Raw genomic sequence first — 21,294 nt, forward strand, 5'->3', positions numbered from 1 at the left:
TCATATTGCTTCCATATTGCAGATAAGATAGATAGATAGATAGATAGATAGATAGATAGATAGATAGATAGATAGATAGATAGATAGATAGATAGATAGATATACTTTATTGATCCCAACCAGGGAAATTCTGGCAGTAGACAGTAGACCTGTGCACTGTCCAACTTATTCTTAAGATTTCACTGTTTTTATTAGTGTGGTTGGTACATGTGGAGGTCCTGTCACAACTTTACTGCAGCAGCTGTACAGAAATGGAACGGTAAAGCGTCTATTTTGTAGGTGGCAGACTATTATTATCATTATTATTATTATTATTATTATTATTATTATTATTATTGCTACTGCTGCTACTACTACTACTATGGCAATTTTTCTACATTTTAGGACATCACACATAAATCTGACTTTTCACTTCTTTAATTTCCTGATTAAGTATAAATGACTGATTTTAAACCTTTTTGGGGGGGGGGGGGGGGGGGGGGGGGGGGGGGGTGGACATCCCTCCGACGCTAGGGGCGCTGTGGGGAAGTCCCAGCGGAAGTCCCTCCCTCGCGGCTCCCTGTGTCAACTTTGACCCCAAACTCACTGCACGCTGGATTCTCTCAGTGAATAAACGTGGACAGTAAAAGAAATACATTTACTGTATGTTAAAGGTAGTTTTGGCACGGCGGTTCAATTCCATGGTTTCCTCTGTCTGGACGTAAGTTACGTAAGGTACGCCGTCCACCGCGCCGGGAGGGAAACGGCAGCGGTTTGTTTACTATTCAGCTGACAGTGGTGAGCTACAAATGCTAGCTTAGTGTTAGCGAGCGATAGCTGTTCAAGTCAGGTAGGACCAAACTTGTCTTTCTTTTCTTGTTATTAATAATAGTGTCCAACTGTTTATCATAATATGGACATTATAAGACATTTGCCTAACCATTTTCATGTTATAGCCACTCATGAACCTAGCATGTATCTCCATAGCTAAATGATACTATCGAAACTGATCCAGGTGAGGAGTGTTGCATCGCGATAGCAGCAGAATCCCAGTCAGGAATCTGCAAATCAAAGACTGAATGAAGCAGAATAATGAGCAAGTATAGTCTTTAGCTTGCTACAAGAGTTTGTGAAGACTCTGCAAATGCATTGCAGTCTCATATGGGTTTAGCAGCCATGCTCAGAGAGTCACCCTGTGTGAAGAAGCTCACTGACCCCTGCTCCCTGCTCTGCTGCAGATCATGGGCAAGGCACCGAAAAAGAAGAGCCTTGCTGACAAGGTTCGCAAGACCAAGACCTCTGCTGAGATCAAGAACAACCCCTTTGAGGTCAAGATCAACAGGAAGAAGTTTGATGTCTTGGGGAGGAAGTCCAAGCATGATGTGGGTCTGCCGGGTGTGTCTCGATCCAAAGCCAACAACAAGGTAAGAGCTGGAAATGTCTGGAGCAGCTACCTGCACTTATGATCTCTGATGGTTGGTCATTGAATGGGATGAATTTCTGATCAATATTAGTGTGTTTTTTCCTGTCTCAGAATCTTTGATTGTTTTTATTTTTTGTTTCTTATGTATTTGACAATTTCATTTCTGTTGTCATCATGGGTTGTGTTTTTCATATGTTGAGTTATTTTACTGATTTACTGATCTTTACATTTGGCTTGTTTTTTTCTTTATGTGTTACTTTAATTACTACTTGTTTTTATTATTGCTGTTTTTGCGTGGATACTAGGAATATTAGATTAGACTTTCTGAAAGCAAATTGGGATCCAAATAAAGAATAACAGATAGGATGTTTCTTAAGTAAATATTATATATTATATATTTTTGGTGTTAGGGCCTTGGCAAGGAAATCAAAACAAAGTGATCCTGAGATAATTTTTACTAAAAATGCTTTTTAGAATGAATATTGAATTTGCCGCCTATTGAAAACAATTAGGTTTCATATTATAGCATATCATATTTTGTGTTGTCATTACTTACTATTTAAGAAATTAGTAAATATCATGAATTGGATTTTTTTTTTTTTTTTTTTTTAATCTTTTTAAAAGGGGCTAGAAGTCAGTCTGGTCATTCAAACCAGAATGATGTTCAGTGATGCATCTTAGATCAAACTCAGCATTTAAAGGGCACAAATGTGTGATTTTTACACTAAGATTACATCATTTCACCATCTGTTTGAGCTCTGCAGAACGCTGGAATGCTGTTCTGAATGTGTGTGTGTGTGTGTGTGTGTGTGTGTGTGTGTGTGTGAACGAGAAGGAGTGGACATGAGATTATAAATTCCTCTTAATCTTTGGTCAACAGAGAAAGGATACCCTTCTGAAGGAGTACAAACAGAAATCCAAGTCTAACAAGTTCATCGACCGACGCTTTGGAGAGTACGATCCCAAGATGGCACCAGAGGACAAAATCCTGCAGAGGTTTGCTTTGGAGAGACAGGTCAGTCAAGCGATGTTGCATGTTTACTCACTGCCTAAAATTCAGGAAACAGTTACAGGCGTATATAACCTTTGATCTCTCAGTAGAACAAGCTTGGCATTCATGCTGGTTTAATGTAATATTACCTGATATCTAAGTTTAAGTTTCACACCACTGACCCTGTGACATGTTACATGAACTGGTTTAATTCCTTTCTTTGGTGATGATGCCGGAGTCCCATCAGCTCTGTTGCCACCGCTCTCCCCGGCTCATCTTTGTTGTTGGCTTTTTCCCAAATATCCAAAGTATCTACCAGCAGACACTACCTAAAGCTAAATGCAGTGAGACAAGCCAGTGCTTTGTCGCCACTGATTTAATCTTGGCTGTAAAAGGGTCAGCTCATCAACCATCGAAGTGTTGACACTATCAAAAAGCTTGCGTCTCAGATATGCAGTTAGTGTAGCTCTGTGACTAATAAAACTCCATGACCTTCTCTCTAGTTTATAATCTTTTTTTGCCTTAAATAACAATGTAGGTGTGTGCAAAAGAGTTCCACCCACTAACTTGAATACTAGTAATACTATAAGGGATGTGGCCTTTGAATTATTATGACGGTTATTCATTGCTGCATTGCATTTTTACACTTTGTGTTGTTATTAGCTTATAAGTACACCAAGTATTAGGACAATTGTTACGTGTATTTAGAGTAGTACGGTGTAGTTGCATCTCTTGAAGTTCTTTCCCATAAGTTAAACAAAGTTTTATGCCCTGGAAAAAGTCCATTATCCAGTACAGTATTACCAAAAGGAGCTTCCCCAAGTGTTGAATACTTTTTTGTTGTCGTTGAGTCTCTACCTCAAAGTCTATTAGCTTCAAGCCTTCCATTAACTTTTTTTTTCAGCGTGTACATGAAAAGAAAGACATGTACAACCTCAATGAAGACGAGGAGCTAACTCATTACGGCCAGTCGTTGGCTGAAATCGAGAAATTCCACGACGTCGTGGACAGCGATGATGAGCCCGAAGAGAAAGGCCTTTTGTCAGGTGAGTGCTGTCAGAGTCTAGCAGCTGACATCCCTGTGTTTAAGGCTGTTCACTCATCTCACTCATCAGCAAGTCTTCATTTCCAATCTTTAGACTTTAACAGAGCTTTGACACTTACCTTGGCCTTAGGGGCCTCTTTTGTTCACTCTCACCCCCAGCAAACTGCTCGTTAAAAAACTTAATAGAGAGGGGGATGAACGAGTGTTTTAGGTGGTTATGCTTGCACAGAGGAACCCTGTAGCTCCTCCCTGAGTTCAATAGTACATACTCTGAAAACAGTCCATGCAAATGGTCAGATGGGATGTTTTTTGCCTGTCTGATGGTGGCCTGCTCAAACAGGTCTTGTGGAGAGAGTGGGGCAGGGGTACCCATGATCTCACTTGTTATCTTCACCAGGTGATGTATTTGAGATTTGGATTTGACTGTGAGGTTACCAAAACCAGCAGGTGATACCGCATCTAAGAATGGACTCAATGGTTGCACAGTAGAAGGTCAACATTATGTTTCTGCAGAAACCAAACAAACAGAGTCGTCTGAGAAAGTGGAGGCGCTGATGGATTCTGGCACAAACACTAGCCACCTGTGTGCGCCAGCTAAGGTTGCTACCTATGTGCACACCCAGATACTTGACAGAGGTCACCTGTTTAATTTTGTTGCTGTGTATGACCACAGGATGCCTGTCACCTGCTGATCTGGGGTCTAACAGCAGCTCAGCCATTTTTACATGTATTTATATGCAGTTTATGAATATCACACCAGTCTACAAACTTGTCCACAGCAGCTGTGTGGCTATCTGAGTTGTTTGTAAGCAAACTGAGGATAACGGTGTCATCTGAGAACTTTACTACATATTGATTAGGCTGAGAGCTGACACAGTCGTTCATATACAATATAAAAAGAAAAGGTGAACTAATGTACCCCCGGGGAGCCCCTGTGCTGCTTACGGCTGTGCTGGAGAGGACAGAGTTGAATCTCACCTGCTGTGACCTGGTTGAGAGGAAGGAGTGATACCATTTAATTAAAAACAGATTTACATCCAGCTCCACTTGTTTCTTCAGAGGGATATGTGGCTGGATTGAATTAAAAGCCAAACTAAAATCAATGAGAAGCAACTGGCACAAAATTATAAAGAGAATTTCCAGTTGCCCATTGCTGCTGTTTTTTTTTTTTTTTTTTTTTTTTTTTTTGTTACTGGATGAAAATAATGGCCTCTTATCCCAGGTCAGCATGGCCTGGACTCCAAGAAGAGGGGAGAGAGGCTTAGTTAGCAGGGCTTAGATTTACTAAGGGAGAAGATGATGCTTGTAAAAGAGAATGAGATGTAGGAAGAGAGAAGGAGCAAAAGAAGCAAGAAGCATGAGAATGGAGGTGAAAAAATCAACAAGGTAGGTTGTAAAGAGTTGAGGTTCATCACAGCTCAGTTATTAATATTTATAAGGGCCTGATTTGCCTTTTCTCAGGCGTCAGCCTTGTCCTCTTTTCTCACTATTTAATGTGTTGCATTTTGTCAACCAGCCAGTACCATCTGGAAAGCGGCACAGGGTCCCACAATGTAGACTCAACAGATTTAACCCTTTATCAGAATCTCAGCTGAGTGGTAGAGCTGACTTTGAGGCTGAAAAAATACACAAGAAGAAAAAAAAAACAAAATGTGCATCCCCTTTGGAATAAAAGCGCAGTTTTCTGAGAGCTGATAGAGCAGTCAGTTGAAAAACCTTGACTTGTCGACGTTCAGGGTGTTGGACAAGGTGACTTTCACTCAGGTCAGGCTGTGTTATATGTTATGTATCCATCAGGATTGTACATGTTCTGTAGATGTGACAGGTGAAGTGTGTGTAATGTTTGAGTGTATGTATGTATGAGCAACTGTCTGAAACTGCGCTTGTGAAACTACATTACTAAGAGTGCAGGTTCCAGAGAAATTAAGTATCATATTGTATTGTGTCATGAATCAGTGACAAATGGATAGTTGGGTTTTAACATAGATCATTGTGCAGTTTAGTGTGTGTGTGTGTGTGTGTGTGTGTGTGTGTGTGTGTGTGTGTGTGTGTGTGTGTGTGTGTGTGTGTGTCTGTTTCTTCCTCTGTCTTTGCCACCCAACGTCTTTGGATCAACACCTTGCACAACTAGTTGGAAAATATCTATAAAAGGGTATCTGTCTAACAATTTCACAATAAGAGGAAAATATCTAGCAATGACAAAAGGATCATTTGTGAAGCTCCTATCTTTGTGCTGCCACAATACAAAGCCCAGACAACATGTGAAGGCTGTCTTTTTCTCTCTCTCTGTATTCCTGGGGAGGTTGTAAAATGCTCAGCTCACTGTGTGTGTGTGCTCAGTGACAAAGCTGGCACGAAACAGTGACTAAAAGTGTTTCTTCTCGTCTCTCTCGCCCAGCTGAGCTGACTGCCTCCCACTTTGGAGGAGGTGGGGGCCTCCTGAGAAAGAAAACGTCAGGGGAGCAGGAGGAGGAGAGCCAGAAGGCCAAATCCAGACAGGAGCTCATTGAGGAGCTCATCCAGAAGTCCAAAAAGGAGAAGGTGAGTTGCTGATATGATGGAAGCACGTACAGTCCAAAGTTTGGTCCGTGCCAAGCTTTAATATGTCGCTAACTTGGATATTTTACTGACGGGTAATGTGAGTCCTATGCTGGCTGAGATGTGGTTTATGGTTCTGATGATTAACTTCATAAATGTCTGTCTTCCTCAGCGAGAACGGCAAGTGCAGAAGGAGGAGGCGCAAGAGCTGACAGAGAAGCTCGACCAGGAATGGAAGAGCATCCAGGCCCTGATGGCACATAAGGCGCCCAAAGCCGACCACGCTGACAAGCAGGAGCAGAAACCCAAGGTAGCATCACTACAGGCTACATCCACATCCACTGAGTGTGGCTGGATTCAGCAGAGGCTGCTGAGCGTTTTGCTGGTTTATATGGATGTTTGACTTGAATTGTAGCTGTGGATAGTGCAGAACAAGCCTATGTTTTTTAATAAAATTCTGTCCCAGTGATTGTGTTTGCACCGCTAGAGCAGGAATGTCACTGCCTACAAGTCGTCTGACGTCACCCACTCTAGCGGTAAAGTACACAATCACTGGCTTGTCATCCATCTGGCACTGACAGTTCATTTTTGACATATTGTGAATTTCACAGCCCATGATTACAGATTAGAACCAGTTTAATGCACCGAAAAGAAAGCACAGTCTATTCTGCTGCAGTGAAGAACTTTTCATGCATAATGCAGTCGGTGAGTAAGCACCTCAGTCATCAAGCACATGCTAATATGTAACAACTGGATGAAAGCTATGATTCATTCACAAACGGCCGCTAGGTCATGTAGCCTTAAAAACTGTTGCTGCTTCAGGAATGTACCGTGTATATTTGCTGTGAACTTTTTAATGCAGAGGTTGGATTGGTGATTGACTGATTAGACTGTCACGACACTCTTCATTATGAAACAACCAGTTGTAAGATTTTGAAAAATCTGCATAAGCACCTTTAAGTTTTCTTGGTTCTGCTGTCTGACTCATAACAACTTAGTGTAACCACTCCATTTGCCACATTTACTGACAGTTGTTTTGCGTGAATGACAAGAGTGTTGATCTGCCATTCTGTTAAAGACAGGATGACCTTCAGCACAGTCTCACACCAGTGGGGTTTGTTCTTGTCATGCAGTGACTGTGGGGTGGGGGCCAAATTTGCACTGAAGTCTGTATGGAAACAAAATTTTCCAACTGTCAGTCCATCAATTGCAGATTGTTATGAACAAATTAATGGTCCTGACTTGCCATGGCAGTGTGTCCAGTAGAAACTAATGCTGAACAGGACAATATCCTTGTATTCCCACTGTACTGATTAACTTTCAGTCTGAGTATTGAGCATTTTTACATATCATCTCTAATAATTTAAAAGCATCTGTTACTGTTTACAGACACCATTGTGTTTTTGTTATGTTATTTTAGTTTTTTGTAGCACTTTGAGATTCTTTTATGAAAAGCGCTTTACAAATAAAATGTATTATTATTATATTATTATTCATTATAAACACATTTTGCAAACTTGTTGGGAGCAAGTTTCACTTTTGTTTTCATGGCTGAGAGCGGATTACGGTGAGAATGTGATTCATGCCTGCAAGGTAATAGAAATTGATTTATGTCAGTTTTATGCATCTATACAGTCATCGAATTTTTATTGTGCAGCGGCTTTGCTGGCATTCTGGTAGCGTGCTAGAGATGAGCCTGTGGTTCACTGCCACAGTTCAACACATCAATGTGAAACCCTGAAGACCTTTAAACCAGTGAAAAAACCTAAATCTACCAACAAAGGATTTAGCTCATTGCTCATTACCAGTGTATTTGTGTTATTGCTTAACACTAATGGGTGCTATTAAGTAACTGCTGTAGTGATGATGTGTTGATTTTTGCCAGCTGCATGAAATTCAATTTGTCACTAGGGCTGGGAAATATGAACAAAATCTAATAACACAATATTTTTGACTGAATATGTTAACATCAGTATTGTGGTGGTGGTAGGGATGATTATTAGTGCACTCACAAAATATTTACTCAGTCTTTTTTTTGATAAATAGTCATTAGTAATGTGCACATGATGACCAAGCAGGCAAGAACAAGCTTATAAGAGAAGATAAAACATATGTCAGATCCCGATATTATTCTATCCAAAATCCCAGACCGTATCTAGTCTTGTATCACAGTTGTGACATAATATCGATATATTGCCCAGCCCTATCCGTGAGTAACAGTGGGTCTTATATAATGTCCTTCTTGTTCTCTTTCTCCTTTCTTTTTCTGTATTCCAGTTGGATGAATACGACATGATGGTGAGGGAGCTGGGCTTTGAGATGAAGGCGCAGCCCTCGGAGAAGTTGAAAACCCCAGAGGAGTTGGCCCGGGAAGAGACAGAGAGGCTGCAGAAACTGGAGGTCTGTAAACGCCATCGCAGCACGGAGCTTTTCCTAATCTTGTTTGCAGCTGTTGTTTTTATTCATTTGCCAGTAATAAATAAATAGTGTCCTTGTGTGAAGTTTGTTTCCATGTGGCTCTTTTTGCGCAGGCTGACCGTCTGAGGAGGATGATGGGAGAAGTGGCAGAGGACGGCGCGCCGAGTCACAGCCACATGTCTGCTGATGACCTCAATGACGGCTTCATCCTGGATAAGGAGGACAAAAAGACCCTGGCTTATGAGGTGAGAGGCAACATCATTTTGTGTAGTATCTTTTACTTTACATCCTCTTAGAACAAAGGACTCGTGCATTTATTGATATAAGATTTATTTAATCTGCATTTCTTTTTTATGGCTAGGATGGAAAATGGAACATGGATGAAGGGTCGGATGATAATGAAGATGAAGATGAGGATGATGAAGAGGGAGAAAGTGGTGAAGAGGAGGAGGATAAGGAAGAGGAAGAGGAGGGGGAAGAAGAGGAGGAAGAGGAGGAGGAAGAGGGCAGCAGTGAGGAAGAGGATGGTCACTCGGACCTGGACTCTGAGCAAGAGAGCGAGGAAGAGGAAAAAGAAGAGCAGGAGAAACAAAGTGGCACCAAACCAAAGAAGAGTCTGACCAAAGAGGAGATGAAGGCCCAGCAGGAGGCAGCTAAAGCAGAGCTACCATACACATTTAGAGGTAAATGATGTCATACATCAAAATGTATATACAGATATGTATAAAAAATGTAAGAAAATGTGACTTTTGCCTGGCTGGGAAGCAGGGATTATGTGTTGGTCAGTCAGTTTGGTGTTAGGAACAATACACTTGATATTTCACACCTACCCCATCTCCACTTTCAAAAGTACAGGCGGCGTGCGAGGTGAGTTTTTGAGAGAGAAGGCACTGGCCCACGTCCGTGACTTAGCTGCCACAACCCCGAGGAACAACACCGGCTCTGAGTTAATGTGAAACTGTGTGGGAGCCACTGATGCCCGGTACTGGGTGGCAGCAGCTGTCAGACTCGGTCCTTATGGAGTCGTGTTGCAACAAATTGGGGCCCCAAGTCCTGTCAGATAAGCTACACGTGTTGTCAGTAGTTGCCATGGTGAGGGTTTGTGGTGAGGGTTCTGTGTGGATCACAAAACCCTGCGTCCCCTCCCCTGAGGCCTCAGTGCCACTGCAAAAATCATGACTGTTGGTTGTTAGTAAGTTATTATTAGTGGAACAGCTAAGGAGGAGTCTCATCCTCTGTTTGACGGGTACTCTCTGTTCTCATTTTGCACAAACTCACTTTTTGCATCGGAACTGACCTCTATTCCCTGTTTGTCCTCATAAGCGTCACAAATAGAGACTTTACAGGTGTAAGAATTATAAATAAAGCTCAGGTGACTTCAGCACATGTGTTCACACCTCTACTAGCCCCAGAGACCTACAGTGACCTGAAGGATCTGCTCCATGGCCACTCCCCCGACAACCAGCGCCTCATAGTGGCCAGGACTCAGAAGTGCAACCACCCCAGTTTGGCTGTGGGCAACAAGCTCAAACTGCAGGTTTGTGGAGGAACTAGATCAGCTTTCTGCGCCTCTGCATACCTGTTACACAGGTGTAACCAGTTGTACCAGAGTTTGTTTTGCGTTCAATGTTGTATGACGTGCTTATACTTCATGTTTTTGTCAGAAACTCTTTGGCTTCCTGTTGGAGTACGTTGGAGAACTGGCCAGCAGGAGTCCACCTGAACTCACCACCATAGATAAGCTCATACCGTGAGTCCACATTGTTGCTTTCTGTCTGGCCTGTTAGCTCTCCTTTCAAATATGTTGTCAAATTAGTCAAATGATATGATTTAAAAAATTGCAATTATATCTAAAAACATTGTGATTTCCAATATAAAGTAATTATTTTAGTAGGAATGATAATTTTTGCATTATAATTTTCATTTTCACTGAAAAAGTAGCTTGGGTTTTTACCAAACATGTTTTCTTACATCTGGAAAATACAATTTGTAGGCCATGGTGTCTCTCTAGCACCATAATACTTTATTTGCAACAATGCCTTGTCACACATTTTAGCTTTATCAAAAAATTGCAGCTCCTGCGATGTGGATATTGCACTTGGCCATACTGTGGTTTCGATAATATTTTGATTAATTGTTCAGCTTTTCATGATTTCGTCCTCAAATCTAAACCTGTGATTTTGTCCCTGCCCCGTGTCTTTTGTCCCCTCATAGGGAGCTATACGCCCTGTGCCAGATGTTCCCGGACGCAGCCTGTAAAAACATACAAAGCATTCTGGGAGACAGTGCTCATAGCATGGAGGAGGTGCTGGAGGTCAAAGGGCGCACTGCTTTCCCCTCACTCGACATGGTGAGTATGGTCCTGTGTGAATACGGTAAACATAACATGACAGTGACCCTCCTGTGGGCAGCTGGAGTGGCCAGTTGTTCTTATGAAGGTGTGTTACAGATATAAATGAATATTACTGTCATTAACAGAGACTTTAGAGGTTGTAAATGTTATTTGGCTCAGTATTCATTATGGTTTCACAGACCCAGCATAAAATGTTCTCTTCTTTACTGTTGATTTCAGTCAGTTGTTTCACCATTGCTCTTGGCGTCACGTTAGCATATCTGTTGGAAAAGGTCTTTTTTTCTCTGTGTGACAAATTCAATTTTGTGTGCATTTTTTTTCCAGCTTATCTACCTGAAGGTAACAGCCTTGCTGTTCCCTGCCTCCGACTTTAGACACCCAGTAACTACTCCAGCCCTGCTTTACATCAGCCAGGCTCTTACCAAGGTACACTGTGTGTGTGTGTGTGTGTGTGTGTGTGTGTGTGTGTGTCTCAGTGTTGCCTCGGCCATCAAAAACCTGCAGACTGTTTCTATTCTCTTTGTAGTTTATATGCTCATAATCCTCATCTGCCTGCTCTCACTTTGCTTGCTGGCTTTCCTACCTACCTCTGTATATGTGTGCATGTGTGTGTGTGTGTGTGTATTTGTGTGTGTTTTGGGTGGGTGGTAGGGGGGCTACTTTCGTACTGTGGCCTTTAACAGGATTTCATCATTTCATATTCTGTTTGAATTCAGTTGTTATCCTCTCGTCAGTCAACAGTCTGTGTTTGTCTGTTATCTCTGGATGAGCCACACACACACACACACACACCACACCACACGAGTTTTTAGTTGTTTGATGTAGGTTTTGTTTTCCAGATCAGTTTCAGCCTCAGAGTTCTGTGTTGCGACGCCGCCGCTGTCTAATTCATTCAGTGTTCATACGCTAATTTTGTGGAGAACAGATTGTAAATGAAAACGTGATGGTTGTGTCATGTAACAGCTCCAGTTCAGTTCTTGCATAATGAGTTGAAATCTTAAATATTTTCAACTGTCTGAATAAATCTTATTATTCTTTTTGTATAAAATTTCACCACTTTAGTGTAATTGATGTAATGTCTTACATATGCGTGCTAAGTAATGTTCAAATTTCAGTACTAATCCTGTATTTTTTTTTGTGTGTGTGTGTGTGTGTGTGTGTGTGTGTGTGCATTCCTTATGGCCTCAGTGCCCAGTGACATCATTGCAGGATGTGACATCAGGCTTGGTGCTGTGCTGCCTGGCACTGGAGTACGTCTCTCTCTCGAAGCGCTTCCTGCCGGAGCTCATCAACTTCCTGTCCGGAACGCTACATCTGGCTGTGCCGGACAAGACTGCTATAGGTAGCTACACACACACACACACACACACACACACACACACACACACACACCACAGCAATACAGTATAGACATGCACACAGTGGACATTTCCATGTTTTCCGTGACTAATAAACAGACTAGATCATAATCTGAGGGGAGGATGTTGAGACAAAATGCTGGTTAATCTGTCTGTAATTGATTTTTGGTCAGCTTTATTTGACTTTAAGATTGACCATTTTGATAATCATTTTCACCAACAAAGCAATATTACATGCATTTTATTAGAATTGCAACAAATGCTTATTTTCATTACTGATGAATTTGTCACTTATTTTCTCTCTCTTAATCGATTCGTTTTTTGATTCATAAAATGTCAGAAAATGGTCACAATTTCCACAGCAAGGTGACGTCACACGTCTTGTTTTGTTCCAACCAACAGTCCACAACCCAGAGATATTTATAGTTTACAGTCATAGAAGACTTTAGAAACCAGAAATTTCAAATTTGAGAAGCTGGAATCAGAGAATTTGGAAATTTTCCTCTTCAAAATCATCAAATAATCTGGCAATGAATTAATTATTCTCCTGATGGTTGCAACTCTACATTTCATATTGAAGGCTCCGCTCTAGAAGATGTGAGTGGAGCACAGCCCCTAGATTAGGCTGTGCTGTTGTCAGTTTTTAGATCTCAGTGTGAGTTCCTGAAGTCGTTTCATGCAGAGTCCATTGCGCTCAGCATGAGGCTCAGTTGTTTGCCCAGCGTTGTGATTCAGTTTAATTGCAACCACGCATTGAAGCCTTCTGTGACAAGTAGTTATTTTGACAAGTGAGCCACACGGCTATGATTGGGCTGTTAGAAAATATCCTTTATGATTACACAACAACAATAAGGACAGCTTCTTTGCCTCTGTAAATTATGAAGATGAAGGCTTTCTGAAGACTTGTGTCAGTACACGCTGTGCAGTGTTTTTCTGTTGCTGTATAAGCAAATGTCAGTCAGAGACAGTGGAGAATAGCGTGCATTGTAGTCACTCCGGAAAATAAGCCACTCTCATATAATTGGCCTTTTGGCATCATAGCACTTTTGGCAACAAACTGGAGTGTAACACCACATACACATGGTCAGAGTTGATATCATGGACAGTTTTATGTCAACTTGAGGAGTTTACCAGACACAGTGGTCAGTGATTCAGAAAGTTAATGCTGTAGAGTGTTCCTGTTTATAAAGTCCTGCTCACACTTGGCTTTAACATCTGCCTCAGGTGATCAGATCCAAAGTGGACAGCTGAGACTGACCACTGTTCACACCTTGCATAGTAATGCATTTTACATACAGTGACTACTTGTAATCAGATTTGGTGTTACTACTTCTTCGATTCCAAACCACTGCCATCTCATTATAGATGGCAAAGGGAAGAGAAACAAGCTGAAAATTTCAATTTGAATTCCCTGCTAGCACTCAGACACTCCTTCCAGAAGGTGACTCGGTGGTTTCCCCCCATTGTTAAGGATGCATCAGGACACATGACACTGCAAATGCGATGCAGCCCAGTGCGTCCCAGGAAGTGGTTTGACTGATCAGATCATAATGCATCTCCAGGGCACATTGCACCAGAATTAGTTCACACCTGTACTTAGAGCTGTGCACGAAACAAAGAGTGAACAGGGTCTAAGAGATCTGGGGCCTCATGTATAAAGACTTGCGTGGATTTCCTACTAGAAAATGGCGTACGCTCAAATCCAGAAAACAGAGTACGCCCAAAAAAATCCAGATGTATAAATCTGTGCGTACACATGAATCCAAGCACATTTCCTTTGAACATCCCGATCAACGTGGAATTGAGCGCACATGTTGGCGTACCTGACCCCTCCCTTTCCACGCCCCCATTTAAATATGCAAATCATATTTAAATGAGCCCGGCACCTGAGATTGCCCTCTCTGCATGATCAGAAAACTACAACCCGTGACATGAATAAGACCGAAAAAAGAGAAATTTCACGGAATGTGAATTAGAGACGTTCCTCACTGAAGTGTAGGCGTGCAAAGATGTTGGCACGCTGTCCAACACGAAACGCAAGAGGAGTGAGCGGGAGAGTGTGTGGGGCTGTCGGTGCTGTGGGGTCGGAAAGGCGCACACAGGCTGAATTAAATGCATTGGTGAATACGTGAATTCTGTGTCCTTGCCTCTTTTAAATGGTTGAAATCAAATGTTGCCGGGCCGAATGGCCTCCCGGGTAAGATGTGAATTCATTAATTGCTTGTTAATTTTATACACCACTTACACGGATCTAGTTGTAAATAAATGCAGAAGTGCGCCGGGGAAAAGGTGAGGATGATTAAGACATTTCACACTTTACGCACGGGTTTATTAATATTATTTTTTAGCAGTTCTGCTTAATTTGATAGTCACAATAGAGATAAACAGGGGACGACATGCAACAAAGGAGCTGAGGCCGGATTCGAACCCCGGTCGCTGCGATCGGGACTGAGCCTTGGTGTACGGTACGCGCTCTTGGCCGGTAAGCCACCGGGGCGCCCGACGCACGGGTCTATTGACATGAGGACTTCACACACAGTGACAATCAGAAAGCTCTGAAGCTGTAGTTTAACCAGCAAAAAACAGCAAGTCACTAACTTGAACCACAGACTGGTACTGATGCTGTGAAGACACGATCATATTTGGGGGCGCACATGCTCAATGCGCATGAGGGGGCTTAATATCAGGACAATTAAACAAATAAATTATTTACTCACCAAGAAGTCACCTATCGCGCACAGTGCCAGTTTGTAGTCTGCTCCCTCAGAATGTATGAATCGTGCGTTGAACCAGGCCACGGAACCGGTATTTTCATCACTTTGACATGCGGGTGTATTAATTGTTCATCAGTTTTAATTGTTCATGTGTCTGGGACGAATTGTTTTCATATTATCAACAGTTTCCCAGCATCACCTCTAAGTGTCGCCAAAGGAACAATAGCTGTAGTAACGTGCGTACGCCAGCTATGAAGTTGGCGTGAGGCAACGCACATTTCCACGCTCATTTCACTCTTTATACATCTGAACCTTGCCGTGGAAAAGGGCGTACGCCACGTTTTTGTGCGTACGCACGCTTTATACATGAGGCCCCTGGTGATCCACAGCGTCGGAGTCAACACAGGGCTGTGGTAGAAACACTTGTGCTAGGGGTAAATGTCATTTTGCAGTGAGTGTATTCAGGCAGGAAAAGGCGTCAGGTAGGAGAAAGAAATATGCTGTGCCTCATTTTTCAAATTTTCCATCCAGCTGACCAAGAGAAATGAGTTGCAGGGGAACTGAACCTCTTGACCCTGTGTTGATGCACAGGGTGTTTAAGCATTTTGCTGCACCTTGATCTGTAATTATTACAGGCGTGTGTGTGTGTGTGTGTGTGTGTGTGTACTTATGTAACTATTATGGGCTGCTGTAATCATAGTTACAGGCTGATTACACATTTGTCACAGCTGCAGGCTGGTGTGATGATGTGTGTGTAATGTTCCAAGTTGTTTTGGGATGAATCACTGGGTTACTGTGGAAATAGATGGGCTACAGTGAATTTCCATCTTTTGGTGTTTTTGTAGTGTTTCATCAGTGTTTTGCCAGTTTTTACTGTATACACACACACACACACACACACACACACACACACACACACACACACACACACACACACACACACAGGAGTTTTCAAGAGGAGTTTTCAGTTCAGGGTATGTTGACTTTTACTTGTTGTGGTTTGAGACAGTTTATTATTTAATTTTTATTAAATAATTATAATATTTATTTTTATTATTGTTATTTATTTTTAATGAACTTTTATTTATTTATTTATTTATTTATTTTAACCACCCCTATTAATTATGGGTTAGCTTTATTCTTAATTCTCTACTTTGTGTTCTTAAATTGTTTCTCATTGCCCTTGCTTTTTTAGATTAATTATTTTTATTTTTATTTCCTCTTTTTTTCTTGTTTATGGTTTGTTATTTTATCTCCCTGTGCCCCTGTGTTATTCACTCATGCTTCCTGTTATTCAAATTGAAAATGAAAATAAAATTTTGATTAAAAAAAAAAGTTTATTAATGAACAGTAAATGTCTAAAACCTCATATTTATCCTGCCACTGTCCACTGTATTATGAGGAAGAGGTTTCAGAAATGCAGCATACACATACACACACACTGGTACACCACACTAAATGTCACTTTACCTCATTAGCAATTACATCAGACAAAATGATCTGATGATGTTCTCTCATTCACTCCCATTAACTGCACACTATCTGTTTTTTTTTTTTTTTTAGACTAGTTGTTTTTACAAGCCACTCTGTCACAGTATTTGGTTAATGTTGTGATCTAATCCTGCCAGCCTCTCACACTGGAGTAAAGGAATCTCCAAAGATCGGCTGTATAAAAAAGTGAACTCCTAATGTTACAGTGTGCCTCTGTGTCAGTTTTCTCTCAGTTCCAGCAGTCCAGACAATCTGTTCCCCAAGACGAAGTGGAGCTGACAGACTCTGACGTTGTGTTTGCAGGTTACTCTGTGGTGTTGCCCTTTAGGCCATCAGGGAAATACAGTGACCTGCTGGTGTTGTCAGACCCAGAGTCCTGCAAGAGCTGGAGCAAGAAGACCCTGTCGCTGTCGGCTACCCAAAACCTGGAGCTCAGAAATGACCTGCACACAGACCACCACAGGTAGGACTAGGAGGGAGGGCTACCTGGAGATAACCAGGGACTGGGCAGGGGGGGATCCATGCAGTGAGGGGTAATGGAAGCCTAAACAGGGCAAAAACACACAAAACAATCAAGTAAAACAGTTTAAACAGTATGACTGCCTGCAAAGAGTAAGTAAGGAGTCTGATGGCCTCTTGGTTTTGAGGTAATCTGATAGAAAAACAAAATCCACCCATGCAGTCTTGACTGTGGAGTGACCTGATTATACTTAAAACAATGGTCTTGCATCCTGCAGTAGGAGAAATGCATTCATTGGCCAGTCAGAGCTGAGGATTCAGCAGAGCTGTGTAATAACAGTGGTTAACACTTGCCTGGAAACAGGCAATTACAGGGACAGTTGGAAGAAAGGAAGGGAGCTGAAGCGTGAGAAATCCCTGCCTACAAGAGTTCAATAAAGACCCAAATAAAACCACCCAACATTACAGCCAGGCAGGAATATATTAGAGTCAGAAAGATTGAGTTTTATTTTTCATATTTTCATAAAGGCAGAATGGGAGCACACAAACATGCATATACACAGATCTAGCCAACAGTCTGCAAACCTGCCACTATCTGCTGGCAGTGGCCTGGTTGGAGAGGAACTACCAGGACCCTCCAGTTTTCTTGCTGTTTCACTCACCAAAGGGTCAAGTAATGGTTTGGGAACCATTTTTTTGAGATTAAGTGTTTAACATTATTCCTGTTTGGGTCTACTTTACCACATGTCTTTAAAAAAAGCTGCCATGTCCCGCAGGAATAGTCAAGGATTTTTACATGACTGGCAGGTCTTCTACAACAGCCAATAACGTGTTAAAATAAAAGCTGAGCCACCATATTGTGTTTACCTGTACAAACTGTGTGACTGGGTTTTGAGAGATCCACTATTATGATTCTGATGAGTGACCAGCACAGTTTCACACAGCAGCTGGTGTGTGGGCACAAAGCAAAGCCTGAGCAGGAAAAAACCAACACAGATCTCTGCAAACAGGCTGCAGAAAAGCAGACTCAAGTATGTGATTGTGCAAAGTTTGTGCGCATATATATTTTGTCTTTAAAAAAAAAAACAAAAAAAACAGTAAAATTAAGTCATGTTAAAGTGAAAGTAGTTAACAAGCATATGTCATTTGACGGCTAGTATCTAAAATAAACAAAGCTATGAATTGTGTCATGTTAATGTAGCTAATTGCACCAGGAAAAAAAAAACTGAGCCTCTAATTCAATTCCCTGTGAATCTCAACCTTCAGTGGTGAAAAGTGGGGTGCTTGGTCTTTGGTGGTAGGTGATGTCACCAGCCTCCGAAGCCCAAGCACCCCACGTCTCACCACAGAAGGTCAGGATTCTCTGGGATCTCAATTTGGGGTTTAGTTTCTCTTAAAGTTACTCATAAAGTTAATTTAGCAACTTTGTCCTCTTGGTATTAGAACAATATTTATAGTCCACAGAAGTATAGTGCTCAATTTAGTCATGTATATGCAGCAGTTGTCATTCTTGAAGCCATTTCACCTGTAATTTCTTACTGTTGATACAAAACGAAGTGAACTAAGGCCCAGTCTGGTCCAGTCCCATCAACACCGACAGGCATGTGACTCCTGCTCCTCACACCTGTGAGCCCAGTCCTGTTGGAAGCTCCACATTCCTTTAGGCTTCACAAAAACAGACGCACACCAGCAGCTGTGTGTGTGTGCGCGCCAAGAGTCCTGTAGTCATGGTGATACAGAAGGCCACCGGTAGCCGAGGACAGTGTGCTGCATGACCCTGGAGGGCAGTGGCTTGCACTCAGTGACTGATAGACTGTGTGTGTGTGTGTGTTTGTGTGTGTGTGTGTGTGTGTGTGTGTGTGTGTGTGTGCACGTGTTATTTGTATGTACAGATGCATCACTTTGTTCGCACCCCCATAATTAGACTTGTGGGCCAGTGAGGGTTAACAACTCTTGTAGTTCATACAACCCATATTGGACAGCATTATTAAAGGGATAGTTCACCTATTATTTAAAAAATTGATATTATTTCACATATCGGGTGGGAAGTCCACCTCAGTTGCAGGAAGTTACCAGTTTGCATTTGGAGCATCCAGCCAGTATCCAACGATGAGAGGAAAATATTATTGTCCTATGTAACAGTTTTTTTTTTTTTTTTTTTTTTTTTTTTTTTTAATGGGGTGAACTATCCCTTTTGGGTAACACAATAGGATAATATAGATGATAACAAGGCACTAGGAGCTTCTTTTGTGAAATTAAATTAATTTCTTTCTCCATGTACTACCGTTCAAATATGTCAAAAAAAGTATGTCATCCCCATCTTTTTTTGTTGTGGCGTTTTTTCTCTCAGGAAATCTTGATTTAAGACAAAATAGAACAGGAGAAAACAAAATTTCTCAAAACCAGCGAAACATTACAGCAAATAAATAACTGATAATGTGCGTGTGTGTCTCCGTAGGCTGATGTGTCTGTCTACGTGCCTGGACCTGGTGAAGCGCTGCTGCCTGCTCTATAAAGAGCTCACCTCCTTTACACACATCTTCCAGCCAATTGGAACGCTGCTTTCAAAGCATCTTCCTGTCCAAACCTACCCGGCGCTTTTGCAGGTGGGTGCCAGAGTCTCAGGCCAGATATTTAGCAGCAGTGAACTGATAAGTGACCCCTGCACAGGAGGATGTGCTTTAGGTTTTATCTGAATTGTATGGGACACCACCATCACTCTCCGCCTCTGACTCTCTCAGTAAATAATCTCCTGTATTTTCCTACTTTTCCTACTTTTTTTTCCCGTTATTTGCGTCTCAGGAGCTTCACAGTGAGATCCTGGCAGCCATCAGCAGCGCTCCTGTGACTCGCACTCCATTGGTTTTTGAAAAGAAGAAGCCTATTCCTCTGAAACTGCTCACCCCTAAGATTGTTGAAGTGTAAGTAACAATTAGTGACGAAACAGCTGCTTTTTGCTGGGGAGTATCAGATTTTACATCCGTTTTGTATCATTTATATTTCTCAGGCTGGACTACGGGAAGAAGCGTGGGAGCAACAAAGAGGAAAGAGAGAAGGAGCGGCTGAAGCACAAGTACAAGAGAGAATTCAAGGGCGCTCTGCGAGAGATCAGGAAGGACACGCGCTTCCTGGCCAGAGAGAGGCTCACTGAGACCATGAGCAGGTGTGTACTGGTCTCAGTTTCAATATTGAGGGGAGTCCAAATCATAGATGACGCCTTTTGTTTTTAATGACGAAGAAGAGTTGGATGATATGTTATAGTGTGTTTCTAGTTTTTGCTGGACCCGTGACATTTTTTTCTCCTCTGTGTTTCAGGGATGCAGAGAGGAAGAGGAAAGTAAGGGAGCTTTTTGGCAGCTTGGCGACTCAAGAGGGAGAGTGGAAGGCCTTGAAGAAGAGGAAGAGGAAGTGAAATGCTTCATCGTCTGCAATATTTTCTTCATTTGTTCACTTCACTCTGCAAGTATCCCACTAACTTGCAGATGAGACAAGGCTAAGCTCTTCAAGGCTGACACCTTATCCACAAATGCAACTTGTGGAACTAGAAACTCTGTTGTACATCGCATATTATTTTCTATAATAATAAAGGATACATGCAATATCCTTATTGTCACACATTTTGTAAAGAATTCTGTGTACTGTATTCTTGATATGTCAGGTCAATGGCATGTCTTCCACTGCTTTGACTGGACTGCCAGATGCTGTTGTTGAATTGTCAGTCAGCAGAAGACTGAAATTCTGCTTTGCAGCCCATGCGGTGCATACACCAAAGTCCAATTTTGCAAACAGATGATAGGCCAAGCCCTCCCATTAACCTCAGTGGAGAACAAGAGCATCCAAATCCCACCAATCACCTTGAACGGTCATGATGTCATGTTAGCCATTAAAACTACTTTGTTAAGGTTAGGGTTAGGGAAAGGTTATGGTTAAGGTGTATTTGACCGTCAACATCCACCACAGTTTGTCGCACCTTGGCGTGCTGCTGGATTGGTGCACTGCTTGCACACAATATTGGACTATGGTGTGTGCACTACATGGAATTTGAAATAAAGTTGTGTTATTTGTACACAAGAGAACGGGCTGGAATTTCTATTTGAGATAATAAAAGTCTCATCGGTTTTTATTTTTTGTTTCTTGATTTATTGTTTTTATCCGCAGTACTGATGCATTTTGCTGCATTTGAGTTTTTAATTAACTTTAGCAAAATAAGGCCATGTGGTTCATTTTGAAGTAACATAGATTATGGATTACTGTGTTATTGCTGGAAAAGCAAAGGAGAGCCTGTACACTACCAGAAAAAGTTTAAGTCTATAAGCAAAAATGTATGTTCTGGCCAATACCTTAAACAAAAGTGATGAGAAAAGAATCCGATGACTCACTCTAATTTATTCATACTGATCATACTTTATATAAGACATTTTGTGGTAATTTGAGGTTGACAAAGACCATATTTACTCCAGGAAGAAATACGGCTTTTCAAATGTGTTTCAAATAAGCACTTGACAGAGGAACGATATTTTGTGGT

The 21,294-nt window shown here is 41.7% G+C and overlaps 1 protein-coding gene across 2 annotated transcripts; it reads left to right on the forward strand.

The window, feature by feature from the left end:
• Nucleotides 1-550: 550 nt before the first annotated feature.
• On the forward strand, nucleotides 551-20,892 carry nop14 (NOP14 nucleolar protein homolog (yeast)). Of its 2 annotated transcripts, none has more exons than XM_030065952.1 (19): nucleotides 551-714; nucleotides 1,218-1,403; nucleotides 2,283-2,417; nucleotides 3,298-3,439; nucleotides 5,837-5,979; nucleotides 6,149-6,286; nucleotides 8,254-8,376; nucleotides 8,508-8,639; nucleotides 8,756-9,077; nucleotides 9,801-9,931; nucleotides 10,059-10,144; nucleotides 10,609-10,744; nucleotides 11,072-11,173; nucleotides 11,936-12,089; nucleotides 16,614-16,773; nucleotides 19,228-19,375; nucleotides 19,572-19,690; nucleotides 19,777-19,932; nucleotides 20,085-20,892. In XM_030065952.1, the coding sequence occupies exons 2-19, from the start codon at nucleotides 1,221-1,223 to the stop codon at nucleotides 20,179-20,181; spliced, it is 2,607 nt and encodes an 868-aa protein (XP_029921812.1). In that variant the 5' UTR covers nucleotides 551-714; nucleotides 1,218-1,220; the 3' UTR covers nucleotides 20,182-20,892. The 2 variants fall into 2 exon arrangements, with proteins under 2 accessions (XP_029921812.1, XP_029921813.1); XM_030065953.1 differs by lacking the exon at nucleotides 551-714 and adding an exon at nucleotides 766-829.
• The last annotated feature ends 402 nt before the right edge of the window (nucleotides 20,893-21,294 follow it).

Source organism: Myripristis murdjan, chromosome 12, assembly GCF_902150065.1.
Source record: "Myripristis murdjan chromosome 12, fMyrMur1.1, whole genome shotgun sequence".
NCBI classification, from domain to species: Eukaryota; Metazoa; Chordata; class Actinopteri; order Holocentriformes; family Holocentridae; genus Myripristis; species Myripristis murdjan.

What these genes read in the sequence shown, in the direction of transcription:
- nop14 (XM_030065952.1), top strand. Translation starts at nt 1,221, where the DNA reads ATGGGCAAGGCACCGAAAAAGAAGAGCCTTGCTGACAAGGTTCGCAAG. An exon ending in GCCGGACAAGACTGCTATAG is followed by an intron (nt 12,090 to 16,613) that starts GTAGCTACACAC and finishes TTGTGTTTGCAG; the next exon opens with GTTACTCTGTGGTGTTGCCC. An exon ending in CTCACTGAGACCATGAGCAG is followed by an intron (nt 19,933 to 20,084) that starts GTGTGTACTGGT and finishes TCTGTGTTTCAG; the next exon opens with GGATGCAGAGAGGAAGAGGA.